The sequence below is a fragment of the Rutilus rutilus genome (genome assembly GCF_951802725.1).
Source record: "Rutilus rutilus genome assembly, chromosome: 4".
In the NCBI taxonomy this organism is placed as follows: Eukaryota; Metazoa; Chordata; class Actinopteri; order Cypriniformes; family Leuciscidae; genus Rutilus; species Rutilus rutilus.
The window spans coordinates 5,021,272-5,035,452 of NC_140212.1; the positions used below are offsets into that span (position 1 = coordinate 5,021,272).

The window sequence follows — 14,181 nt, forward strand, 5'->3', positions numbered from 1 at the left end:
GCTGTAAGAAACAGACCATGTTTACTTCACTGATTAAGAGAAATAAATATCTGCAGTACAAAGAGTTAAACGGTCAATTCAGCCGACAGCAGGTGTTCTGAGAGCGTCGGAGGCGGAGCTTACAGGACGACACGCATTCCATGCGTCACGTACACACATACACACACACACACACACTCGCGCACGCATTCTCCAGAAACAATCGACTCCGGTTTTACAATATTAATTAACATCTGTCAGTTCAGAAAAAATTCAAAACAGTCATTTAAAATCTGATATCTTCTGGGTTCTTCATGTTTATAAATGCTGGGAAAAGAAACATTGGTCCAACGCTGCTGTCAAAAAGTTTGTTTTTTTGTGTTGTCATTACTTTTTCTTTTTATACACACAATATCTTTCTCTTCTGAATAAAATCAAGCACACATGTGGGACAGTCGGACTCCAACATGCCACTTTTAAGATACCATAATTCACAGAAGAGTCAATATGTAACATTTAAAAAAATCTCTTAATACTGTTAATGAAACTAGCTCATCTTCATAGCCATCACTTGCACGGAGCAATGGGCTCTGTACAGTTACTGATCTCCGTATTCACACATACACTCGCGCTTTCTCGCTCTTTCACAAGCGCTGCACACACTCGGAAGCTACAGAGGAGCTCTGTTAATAGGAGAAAGTCATTTGCAACTGGTTTTGATGATGCATCAGGAGCTCCGACTGTAAAAGAAAGAAATTAAAAATCCGACAAACGAGCAACTTCAGTTCCGACAGGAAGTCATCACTGTGAATGAACGAATGGATGAATGCAAAAGAGGGGAAAGTTGGTTCTCAGTTCAAAATGGTGAGGTCACAAAGTTCCTGCTGGTCCAGTGTTTGCTTTTTCCGCCCTCGTTTTGCAGCTTTCTGAAGCCCACCTGGTTGAGATGGTCCCTGATTGAGCAGGCCGTTCACGGGACGCGGCCCTTTGAGGAACATATCCACTCTGGTTTTTTCTTGAAATGATGCTTTAAAACTTGAGGAATGAATATTTGGGAAGGAAAGGTTTTTTCAGGACGTTCGGGTTTTGTCTCGAAGTGAAATCGGCATGCCAGGAAACTCGAAAAGTAAATTCGAAACACGCATTCCACCTCTGTAAAACCAACATAACAACAAACGGACAGCTGCGATATCAACATTCAAACAGAGTAAAAAAAATAAAAATAAAAATAAAAGGTATTGACGTGGGACTGATGGGTCCGAGACAACCAGGAGGGGTCGCACGAGAGTGAGGAAGTTACGAAGAGACAGTAGTCAATTAGCAGCAAAACAACTCCTCCGTCAATAAATATATACATGTTCACACACCCTAAGCGTCACACGGGGGAAGGCGTCCAGACGAGGGGCCGATGGGCGTTCTGGCTCAAGGCTGCATGCTGGAGGCGGGACACTGGGTGGGGGGGTATGGGGGGGGGCAGCGGGTTCAGCCCATTCCCCTTCACCACGCATGCACACGCAACAAACACCCTTTCTCAGAGAGCGAGGGGGACTAGTCAGTTAGTCTATACAACACAGTCACGGAATAAGAGCCATCGACCTGATCCGTCCAGTGTGTGTGTGTGTTTGTTTGTGTGTGTGCTTGTGTGAGAGTGTGTGTTTGTGATGGGCAAGAGTGTAAGGGGACGCAGCTTAAAACAGCATGCTCTGCCGTCTGTTCTTGCTGTTTCCTGTGAGGGGAGAGACAGAAAGAAGAGAATGAAGAGGAGGAGAGAACAAAATGTACAGTTACAAATAGAAAAAAAAAATATTAAAAAAAATTGTAATTAAAAAATTTATATAGTTACACCCACAACATTATATATAATTTTTTTTTTTTTTTAGATGAGATCTAAAATATTTTTCATACGTAATTATTTTAAAATGTATTCAGTTATATTAGTTATATTATTAGGAGAGAACAGGGTGTACAAGGTTACAAAATAATTCTAAAATAACATGCATAAATAAATAGTAATACAATTATTTATAAAAATATTACTTAAAAAGTGATTTAAATTCTGCATTACACATTACACACACGTGTATCATTTATATATATATATATATATATATATATATATATATATATATATATAAATGTTATACATTTAAATTAATTTAATAAAAAAACTATTTATATATATATATATATATATATATATATATATATATATATATATATATATAAAATTTAAAGCATTAATTTTTTTTATACAATAGTTATAGCTTAACTGCAAGAGGCACAGGTATCAGTCAATCAAAAATGTGAAAATAATAATCCAAAATCATCCCCATTAATTAACCTGGTCAATCTCTATTGGTCTATTACGAACAGTGCCCCCTAGTGCCAGTTCCAGAAACTACTTACACAAATGACTGAGTGTTACCCATACTGGTTGACCACTATAACAGAATAAAGAGTTTCTGAACATGCATGCAGAGCACTGATGAAAGCAAACACACACCTGTCTCTGGGTACGAGGAGTTCCGGTAGCCGGGGTCCCTCTGAAGCTGCACTTCCTTCAGTGTAAATATAGATATGTCTGCAGAACCACAGCACATCATGAGAATGAGGATGTATGAGTGAGCAGTGTGTGATCATGCAGTGGTACATGAGTGTGTGTGTGTGTGTGTGTGTGTGTGTGTAAGGGCACTCACTCTCTTGCAGTGTTTGCACACGCATGCCCAGACTCTTGAAGTATGGTTGTTTCATGGATTCATCTGCAGAGATCCTCTTCTTGGACTCATACTATGGAGAAAACACATTGAGGATGGCTCTGTCAGACTGATAAAGGGTTGTTTATTTTATTAACAATAAATATTATTTAAATATTATTGTTACAATTACTACTACTACTGAGAGTACACATCTTAAACAATTAATAGCTCTGAATATTTTTTTTTGTGTGTCACTGAGCCTTATAATTGTTTGATATAAGTGTAGGCCTATATTTGATGCAATCCATAGTTCTGGCACATTCTTACCCTTAGAAAGGACAATAACAACTCTATTCCTTCAGTATCCAACCTGTAGAAGAGAAGGGAGAGAGAGAGAAAGAGATGTGACCATCGCCAGGTTGACAAATCAGACTGGCAAACGAAAGGAAGGAAGCACACGGCCTCAGAAATTCCAGAGGAAATCCTGCTTCACTGGCACGCACACGGATTTCTAACATACACCAGAACATACACAAACTTTCCCACAGCAGCGGCGGCACACTCACACACAGGCTTTGAGGTCATGGTCATTTGCTCTGTGTGGCAAGACAAACACACTGAAGCCACAGCACAGTCACTGAGTACACAAACTCGTAACAAACACACACGCAGCACCTGTACACACACACACACACACACACACACACACACACACACACACACACACACACACACACACACACACACACACACACACACACACACACACACACACACAATGCAAGTACCTGGGTGCATGATTGATGAAGGGCTGAGGCTTGTATTTGGGGAAGTTGTAGGATTTGAACTCTTCGATGGATGAGATGCCGGGCCAGCTGTCCTCTGTTGGTGTACCTGATCACACAAAGCCAGAACAACACTTTTTACTTTAGACCTTGCCTGCATTTTAGCACTCACACACACACACACATGGTTAACACTTTCTAAACAGAACTGATATTTATGTTGCTATGGCCAATAATTGATATGATGGTCAAAAAAGTGAGTGAGTGTGAGTGCGTGTGCGTGTGTGTGTGTGTGTGTGTGTGTGTGTGTGTGTGTTTGAGAATGAGTGAGCACAGGTGGGTGGGAGTGAATTTATTATATAAATTATATATATATTTATTGGACAATAATATGATCACTGATATTGTGCATCCATACCAATTCATTGTTGCTGGAGATACATTTTGGATTTTACATTACTTAAATTCAGAGATCGCACACCTTTTGACTATGATCTTTCCAGTCATTTGTATATACTTTTATATGAAGGATTTATATGAAAAATATCATTTTACAGATATTGCAAAGAGCTTATCTCTAGCAAAAGAGATCTGGGATAATGGGGAAAATTGGATATTCACTATAGAAATTTCCAGAATTTTTAAGACTGAAAACTAGGGTTGTTGTAACTAACATTAAAAATATTAAAAATATTTCTTTAAATTGAAAAAAATAAAAATAAAAATAATCTTTTGAAATAAAATTAAATATAAATATTAGTTGAAAAAAATTGAAATGTTGCATTGGCAATAAACTTAAATAAGTTTAAGCTGAAGCACTAAAATTATCAACTGAAAATAACTAACAAAAAAACACAAAAAAAACTAAAACTAAAATAAAAATAAATTAAAGAAGAAAAACAAATAAAATGACAAAAGCACATCATAACTTTACTAAAAATTACACTAAAATTAACATAGAAAACTAAAAATATAAAAATAAAGCTAATTCAAAACATTAAAAAAATTGAATAAAAACAAATAACACTGATGAAAGCCACTATTTTATAAATTTACTGATATTTCTAGACAGTGGGAAGCCTGTACTTGAGTGATTTCTTTACTTTTCTGCATCTAAAGCAGCTTACACTGCATTCAACGCACTCCCTGGAAATCAAACAAATAACTATGGTATTGCTAGAGCCATGCTCTACTCGAGCTACATTTACAAACTACAGTTTTGAAAACTAAATAATAAAAAAGATACATGGCTGTTAAAAACATCTATTTCCACACCAGGATGAGCAGTGGAACGCATCAGGTGAGAGTCAGCCGGACAGCATTTCAGCTGAACTGAGGTAACCTACCATGTGATCTCACAGTTTCCATGCAATAGTGTGTGAGTGAGAGTGTGTGTGTGGATAAGAAGCATGGCAGCTCAGATGGTTGCAGTTTGTTTTTAAAGCTGGTGAGAAGCACTTCTGAGTCTCAGCACTATGACACGTCTGGTGAGTGAGAGTGAGTGTGTGTGTGTGTGTGTGTGTGTGTGTGTGTGTGTGTGTGTGTGTTTAGTGTCGTAATGTCTGGAGTTGAAGTGTGCGTTTCATCACACAGGCTCTGAATTGAATCATTTAGTTGGAGAGCTGGATGTGAGCATTAGTGTGTGTGTTTCTGCTTACCAAGTAATCTGAAGATTAGATGCAGCTCGTCTTCAACGGTGGATCCTGGGAACAGCGGCCGACCTGCAGCCATTTCATAAAATATACATCCAACACCCCTGAGACGGAGATCAAGAGAGAGGATAAGACAGAGGAACAGTCTGCTGGAGAAGACTGAATGTAAATGATGAATGTAAATAAGCACTGCTACACACACACACACACTACCCACCACATATCGATCTGTGTGGAATACTCTGAGGATCCCAGAAGTACATCAGGAGGTCTGTACCATAAGGTCACCACCTCATTAGAGTATGTCTTTGTGGGAACAGACTTGGCTCGTGCTAGACCTACAAATACACACAAACAAAGAACAATAAATAATATTTTACTTAAATATATATATATATATATATACACACACACACATATACATATATATACACACACACTATATATATTATTATTTTTTATAATTTTTTTTATAATTATTATTATTAAATAAAAATGTGTGTATATATAAAAAAATACATACATACATACATACATACATACATACACACACACACATATATACACACATACATACACACATACACATTTATTTATATATATATATATATATGGAAATAATATGCAAATATATAAACTTCACCAATAAATATCTTACATAATTGTACAAGTTAAAAAATGTATATTAATTTAGTTTATAATATAAAATAAATTATATTACATTTAGTGTGTGTATATGTATATATGTGTGTGTGTGTGTGTGTGTGTGTGTGTGCGTGCATGTGTATGTATGTGTGTGTGTATATATATATATATATATATATATATATATATATACACACATACACACACACATGTTTTTATTTATTAATATATATTAAATAAAAATGTATTTTTTTTTATCACACACACACACATGTATGCATGCACATATATATATATGTTTGTGTGTGTGTATATACACTGTAACATCATGCAAATTTATTTAATTGTAATATATAATATAACATGTATATAATATATATGTAATATATATTTGAAAAAACGATATACGTGTAATAATTTTAAAATGTATATAAATTTTGTGCGTACATATTCAACTGAATATTTTAGCGCAGTCATTGAAACTCCTGAAGCACACAGGAGGGGACAAGAGACTTTTATTTCATTTATTTGACAGCACTGTGCTGCACATACCGAAGTCCGCCAGCTTGAGTTCACCCCTCTCGTTGATGAGCAGGTTCTGTGGTTTCAGGTCCCGGTGCAGAACCTTGCGTTTGTGGCAGTACGCCAGCCCTCGCAAGATCTGGAACAGGAAGATCTAGAACCACACATGGACTACAGGTTAGAAGACCACAAACACAAACTTTCATATCGTGTTGCATTGCACTAATACACAACAGTTTGTTTTGTTAAATCCATATGGTGCTTGATAACAGCAAACAGACCTTAACGTTGTGCATACTCATGATGTTTCCACAATCGTCCATGTACTGCTTCAGATCTTTATCCTACAGGAAAGCCATCGGAAAACAAATGAATAAACAGAACGACAAGCAAGGGGAACAGAATGGCACACAGCAACAAACATTCGCTCACCAGATACTCAAAAACGAGAGTGAGGGATTTGTCCGTGTGGACAATATCATGAAGCGTGACGATGTTGGCGTGCTTTAAATCCTTCAATAATGACACTGAAACAGAGAAAATTGCAGGATAGATCAGAGCTATATCAACATTAGCATCTTAGAGAAAGAGAGAAAGAGAGAGAGATTCCTCACCCTCTCTAATAGCTGTGCATGGAGCGCCCTCCTCATGCTCCAACCGGATCTCCTTCAAGGCCACCAGGTTGTCCGTCAATTTGCTTCGCCCCTTGAAAACGGTGGCATACGTCCCCTATAATACAATTACAGCAATGATTAGATTTCAAAGTACGTTCAGAGTTTTGGCTTTACAATAGGGATGTAGTTAACGGATTAATAATTTACAACCAATAATTATGTCCCTACCCCAAACAAATAGTACTTTGAATTGCACCTAAATTTTAAGGAGTCCTTGTTACGGTGTAATTAAACATTTAAGTACTGAGTAACATTAATTAACAACTTGTACGTACTTTAGGGTTAGGTTTTGGTTTAGCGTCAATTGCATGCAATTATGAATAATTTACTGTTATTACTATAGTAAGTACATGTAATGTGGAACAAGGACACTGTAAAATAAAGCGTACCGAACTTTGATGATATGAATCATCTCAATAACCCACTTATGATGAACACGTTCGGTTATATGATTATCAATTATTGCACTTTTAAATGACCATTTCTGACAGCTGATGAGGGTGAAATAATGACACTGTACCTCTCCCAACTTGTCCAGTTTGATGTAGGTCTCCAGTTTCCCAAAGCCGATTTCTGACTGTAAAAAAAAATTATAGAAGATCTTCATTAATGAGATCTGGTTAATACTGAACAGCCTGCATGTTCAACGGACCTTATCAGTGAGAAACACGAGTCTGGAGTGTTGCTCGCCATCTCTGATATCTGCAGCCAAAATCATTTCCCAGACAAAGCCATTAATCTCACACACACAGTATTCAGACTCCCACGGGCACCAGGGGGCACCAGAACAACAACACGAACCCCCTCTACTTTACACACATGGAGAGTTGGAGGTGAGGACGACATAGACGGATGACAGCTAAGAACAATGGATGCCAAGTAAACCCAGACGCAAAAGCAGGGGGCTTTTCACATGCAAAACCCCCAATGCATGCAGCCTACAAACAAAGAACATGGTATGCGTCTTTGTGCTCAACTGAGAGTACGACACAATGTTCGTAGCGACACACTGGGTTTCTCGTCAACGGGCCGGGTTTATCTGCAGCAGTCCATGTTGTTTTGAAAAGCTTGCTGTGGACGGTGTACTCATTAACTTCAGCTTAATATTCTTCGGATGTAATCTTTTACTCTTAAAAGAGCAGCTCAACCAAAAAATAGATTTTACTTACCCTCATGTCACTTCAAATTCATTTGACTTTTTCCATCTATGGAATATTAAAGTTCTTCAAAATTGTATTTTGCATACAATTAAGTATGTACAATGAGATTTTTTTTTTTAATCACTTTAAAAGTAGCCAATATGGTTTGTGCAAATATATTTCAATAAGTTTTATAAAGCATGTATATGATAGTTTTGTGCACAGTAAAAAATTATGATCAATAAATTGACAACATATGGTTTTAAATTGCTTTAGCTCACCAAAATGTTGTTAACTCACCAAAATTAAGCTATTTAACCTTTTTTTTGTTATACAAGTCAGTTTAATGTAGTTTAAGTTGAAAGGACTTAAACATCAAAAGTTGATTGTACTTAATTTAAGGCAGCGACTTTTTATTTTCTACAGTGTATAAACTGCTATTCTATGATCTCATTTGATCAGATCACATTTTGCAACCAATCGTGACGCACAAAGGTTATCGTACAGCTTCAGAAGACTCGTAATGTAGTGCAAAAGCCTAATGGACTTCATAATAGATCAACAGAACGATAGATAGAACGACAGATGGATAGATTGCATTGATGACTAAAACTAGCATCTTTTACATTGTTCAAAACATCTCCTGCTGTGTTCCACAGAAGAAAGAATGTCAAACTAGTTTTGTATGACATGAGGATGAGTAAATGCTGACAGAATGATCATTTTCAGATGAACCGTTCATTTAAACAGATCTAAAACACAGCATTAGAGTCACTCAGAACTTTCTCTCAGCGTGACAATGGCTTACTGTTTGACAGCCATGTAATAGTTTTAACCCGGCCAGACTGAATCATCTACATAATCCCACATTGTGTTTGAAACAATGAGGTTTATTAATCTTGAGCACCATGATCTCACAACCATTCATGTCAAATGAGAAAACTAATGTGCTTCTAAGCAGTGTGGTTGCTAGATAGATGTCCCATCATGCTCTACTCCTGATACGCTCCACAAAGGGATTCACGGCATATTGCGAAACCTAAGATACGGTGATTCATTTCCTTCTGAGATGAAATGAGGAGGTTTGCATGTGTATGTGGTTCAGACGACGAGATTGTGGTTCAGAGATTAGTAGGGAGCAAATATGACATTACGTGTTAATGTTGTCAAACCATTATAAAGATGACCTAAGGGTTTATGCGCGCGAACTTACCAGCGAGGCTCTGCGTGATCGTCGGCTGAGGGGTTGGTCGAACGGCGGACTGCTCAACTGCAGCTTTTCCAGGTAACCGTCAGGAATCCGGATATCAGCAGGCAAAGACAAGCGTTTATTCAGGTCCTGAAAAACCACACACACACACACACACACACACAAACAAACAAGTCAGTCGCAAGGGACAAAATTAGCTGGGTTCATATCAAAGTAGGAATCAGATTAAAAATGTATGCTTGATGACTAATTTTCATTTGGTATGTGCATCTCGTCTGAAAGCATTGTGTGTGAACGTGTGTGTGCTTTAAATAAGATAGCGTGACTTCCTACAGTCGTTCTCAAACCAAAGCATTAGCATCTTCCATAAATAACCCTCCATCACGCTTTGAATCTCCTCCATTTACATCTCTCTCACGTGTCTTTTTTTCTCCACCCACAGGCTACTTATAAAGACGCGTGCAGCATGAAAGTGTCATCGGGCAGCACATCAGTCCAATACTTGTGTACTAGTACAGGTTGAAGAAGGGGGTGAATAATTTCACCCCAAAAATAAAAAAGAAACACATATAATATTATATTTGCATTATTTTTAATAACATTAATCTCAAATGATGAATATTTCCCCCTCAATTCTTATTACTGCAATGCAAAATAAAACTATTTGAGCTATTATTTATAGTCTCTAGACAGGATGATTTTCATAACTGTCATCATAATGAGAATCTAATTAGAATCAATGGTTTTGAGAATAATGAAAATCACAAACAAAAAAATAAAACATCCAGATGCATGAGTATTAAAGGGAAATGACAAAGAAAATTGAACAAACTTGTATGCATAAGTCTTTGTAACACTATTTACATGCATGTTGCATGTATTTACCATAGTAATAACAGTAAATTATGTGTAACTAATTAAATAAATACTAATTATGTAATACCGTCATCAAAGGCAGTATAACAAACGCAACATTATACTTTACATTTATATTTTTAAAATGACTTATTTATAATAAATATTATTGATGTTTATTATCATTTTTATATATGTATATTATCTTTTTCCCATGTTACAGTAATGAGCTTTTGGGAATAAAAGGAGCTCAAATGCATGAAAATCGTATTAGCCATAATAGTAGACCATCTTCTTTATGCAATTACTTTTATTTATGTACCTATAAAATATGACCTGAACACCTCTTCATGAGATTCACCAGTTTATATACACACAGCATCGTTAAAAAATATCTGACATTTGTCTAATAATGTGCATTTAGTCGCAGTAACCCAATTCATACAGCAGGGGGCAACGTGACCCCGGAGACCGAGTGAGGAACACATGGTTAAATAACTAGTTCACACTGAGGTTTGCCATTAAAACCCCAGAAGAAGAAGCTTTAAATGCTGTACATGTAGCAAGAGTGTGACGTGAATGTCTTGATGTATTCAGGTTAATCACGTTTTTCGATTTCAAAAACGGTGGCTTTCAAACCCTCTTTTTAACACTGGACTGCAGAGAAGAGAACAGAGACTGGGAATGATAAAGAAAGGAAAGAGGGAGTGAGAAAAAGAGAGGCAGAATCCATTCCTTTCAGATCCATGTGTGCGGTAACAGGGGAAGCCAGTATTTAATATCAAACATCACCAGACAGACACAGACGCATGTGCTTTGAAATTCAGTCGCAAATGCGACGCCTGTTTCAGGGGATTTTCTTCTGTCCTCACAAAGTGAAAATGCCACACGATGCATCAATCACAGCCAGCGTGGTAATGAGGAGATTTTGGACCGATGAGGTTTTGCGTGTCTACGTAGTGCTTTAGCCTAGAAAAAGAAACCAAACCATTCTGACCATAAGAACAAAGTGTCCTGTTACTTGTCGTGGCTGGTTAAGACACCAACTTGTTATACCGTGTCATGTCTGGGCTAAGATCTCAGATCTTCAAAACTGAGGTCGGTAACTGACGTTCAACACCTGAGAGCTTTCAAACATGCAGAACATGTTCCTCTTATACCATCTGCAACTGCCCACAAAACCTCCAGATTTCTTTAGATCATCTCATTAAAGAATCATCGCGGAGGAAGAGGAGCAGAGAAGCCGACTAACAGGGTGTGGGAGAAATATAGAAAAGGATGAGAGAGGGAACGAGAGAAGAAAAGCACAACAGAGGAATCCCTCCACCTACTCAAGGCCAAAAATAAAGCTCTTAGTAGTGACACATCACCCAGTCTGAAGCTTTCAGGGTAACGCACGCAGAGTCCTGTGAATAAGTGAGCGTGAGGCAGGTTTGTGCTGCTGATTCATTTATGTTCTGTCTTACCTCCATGGATATGCGCCGATGATTTCGGTTGCGGAGACACACGCCGGTGGGCGACTGCACTTCGTCCGAGGACGTCCCTGAGGCCTGATCGCTCTCTCCATCCGAACCCATCTTCAGATTCTCATGAACAATGTCTGGGAGAGAGGAAGAGGAGGTAAGAAATGAAAACGTGTGATGTATACGTGTGCGAGATCTGCTGCTGCTCTGACGGAGTTATGGGAAAGTTATAGAGTTGATAAGAGTTATGGGAGGTTTTATTAGCATATACATATATATCATAAAAATCAACAATAATAACTGTAATTAAGTTCAAGTTTTATTTGTTAACATCAGTTAACATGAACTACGAATGAGAACTACTTCTAAAGCATTTATTAATCTTAAAGTTCAATGTTAATTTCAACATTTACTAATTCATTTTTAAAATCAAAAGATGTATTTGTTAACATTAGTCAATGCACTATTAACTAACATGAACAAACAATGAACTGGATTTCTAACTAACATTAACAGCTCAATAAGTGTTGTTAGTTCATACATTAACTCATGTTAACAAATGAGACCTTATTGTAAAGTAAATAATTAAATGGATATTTAAATGGGACATTAACGGATATTTTTAATACTTAAATTGGTTTAATTCAAGTTTGAAAATTGAGTTAAAGGCACAATATGTAAGATTTTTAAATAAAAATTGCCAAAACCACTAGAACAATGTTATGTTTTGATTGACTTGTGTACTTAAATTATCACAAATGTTTACAACAATGTTTAAATCCAGAGAATTCAGCTATTTTATCCGGCGACCGACTGCGGCATATATGCGCATAATAAAAACAGAAATGTAAAATGTCCTGGGCTCTCGGCCCCGTCCTGCTTCATACCACAGTAACGTTAATAAACTTTAATAAATGAGCTCACCCATGAACATGATTTCTGCCTGAGTCCCATCAGACTGCTTTCCATCGGCTGTGGAGGTAAAGACGACACCTCCCATGATTCCACGCTCATTCACAGCGCCATCAAGCTACGTATCTGTTATTGCTTTGAATAAACGACCTCTAGCGGCAAAACTTACATACTGTGCCTTTAAATGCGATTATTATTTAATTATTAAATTAATTACTCATTTTAAAAATAGTAAGTTATTAAAAGAGAGCATTTACCAATTGGTTTCTTAATCCAAATGAGTCACAAAAAGTCATCAAAACAATTACACTGAAACCTTTTAATTATTTTTTATTTATTTTTAGCCCCTTTGACACAAAACAGCCATCTTGAAAAGGCAAATGTTTCTGATGACTGATTTTAGGCCCCAGACACACTTTACAGGCATTACTATTGCATCATCTTATGGTTAATAATCAGCTCAAAAAATACATTTGGCATACTATTTTTAGCATAATATGATTTGGGACACACTAATCTTGCATACTACGTAGAATATTATATAGTGATTCAGGAATCAACCTAATGTGTGTGTGTGTGGGTTGGAAAAGCAACATGTGATTCCTCTATTTCAGTGAAAGACCTTATTCATCTTCTTTCCCTTTAAACACACACACACACACACACACACACACACACACACACACACACACACACACACACAGCACATTAGGCTGCACGTCTGTCAATAACTCTCCAACAGTTCTTCATATTCATATTCATGAAAACGAGTCAAACCTGACATGAACACACATGCTCTATTCACATTCACCTATGGCCTGATTCCAGAGAAAGACATGGATAATCCATGAAAACAAGGAAACTGTGAAGAGATATGTGCTGTTCCATGTGCTTTTTGTTTATACAGTGAGTGAGTATGAACTATGTCCTCCTCTCTTCTTTATTACATAAAAGCATGATCCAGCTTATCTGAGCTGACCTAGGGGCCAAATCATGATGTAATCGGGGGTTTAAAAATATAAAACACACACACACACACAAATTGAAAACAAGCGGCCAGGAATTAAGAATCCCATCCAGTCAACATGTACATGCAGTCTTCTAGTACCTGGAAAAGAAGCGGACTAAAAGCAATGGAAAATAAAAGCTGTTCCGGAAGGAAAGAGATTATATTCCCGCATAAAAGAGAGCTGGAAACTAGAAAAAGAGTGTAAAGGTGCGGTCGTGGCTCTGTAGTTTTATGGCAGGCTGTTTGCTGGCTCACGGCCCCCTCCGCCCTCACCTCATAAGACGGCGTCCCCCAAGGGTGACATATCGGCCCGCTCTTTTATCTGGCCGCGGCAGTAAAAAGTACCTAACCTGAGGGCCATCCATTATGGCACACAGCTGTCTGCTGTCTCTCTGCTCTGATATCTTCAGACGAGAGGGAGAGAGGTGAATCTTGCGGAAAAATGTCTGGAATATGTATATTTCACTACAAAAGTAAGATGATACAAAAACAAATGCAGTTTGCATGAAGCAATGACAATTGAGCACATTATCCCCATTAAAGGGTTAGTTCACCCAAAAATGAAAATTCTGTCAGTAATTACTCACCCTCATGTTGTTCCAACCATGTAAGTCTTTCGTTCATCTTCGGAACACAAATT

The 14,181-nt window shown here is 37.3% G+C and overlaps 1 protein-coding gene across 2 annotated transcripts in view; it reads right to left on the bottom strand.

Moving 5' to 3' along the window:
• Positions 1 to 2: 2 nt before the first annotated feature.
• The window catches only part of cdk17 (cyclin dependent kinase 17), a 56,379-nt gene continuing 42,200 nt past the window's right edge, over positions 3 to 14,181 (bottom strand). Inside the window, exons 4-18 of one of the 2 annotated variants that reach the window (XM_084407551.1) lie at positions 12,545 to 12,592; positions 11,624 to 11,757; positions 9,306 to 9,431; positions 7,474 to 7,530; positions 6,894 to 7,008; positions 6,712 to 6,806; positions 6,561 to 6,623; positions 6,310 to 6,433; positions 5,330 to 5,450; positions 5,119 to 5,216; positions 3,464 to 3,569; positions 3,003 to 3,045; positions 2,676 to 2,766; positions 2,483 to 2,560; positions 3 to 1,705 (exon numbers count right to left, since the gene is read on the bottom strand). In XM_084407551.1, the coding sequence (XP_084263677.1) occupies positions 1,668 to 1,705; positions 2,483 to 2,560; positions 2,676 to 2,766; positions 3,003 to 3,045; positions 3,464 to 3,569; positions 5,119 to 5,216; positions 5,330 to 5,450; positions 6,310 to 6,433; positions 6,561 to 6,623; positions 6,712 to 6,806; positions 6,894 to 7,008; positions 7,474 to 7,530; positions 9,306 to 9,431; positions 11,624 to 11,757; positions 12,545 to 12,592 (1,337 nt within the window). In that variant the 3' untranslated portion in view covers positions 3 to 1,667. The remainder of the gene's footprint in view (positions 1,706 to 2,482; positions 2,561 to 2,675; positions 2,767 to 3,002; positions 3,046 to 3,463; positions 3,570 to 5,118; positions 5,217 to 5,329; positions 5,451 to 6,309; positions 6,434 to 6,560; positions 6,624 to 6,711; positions 6,807 to 6,893; positions 7,009 to 7,473; positions 7,531 to 9,305; positions 9,432 to 11,623; positions 11,758 to 12,544; positions 12,593 to 14,181) is intronic. The other variant, XM_084407552.1, reaches the window with a different exon arrangement.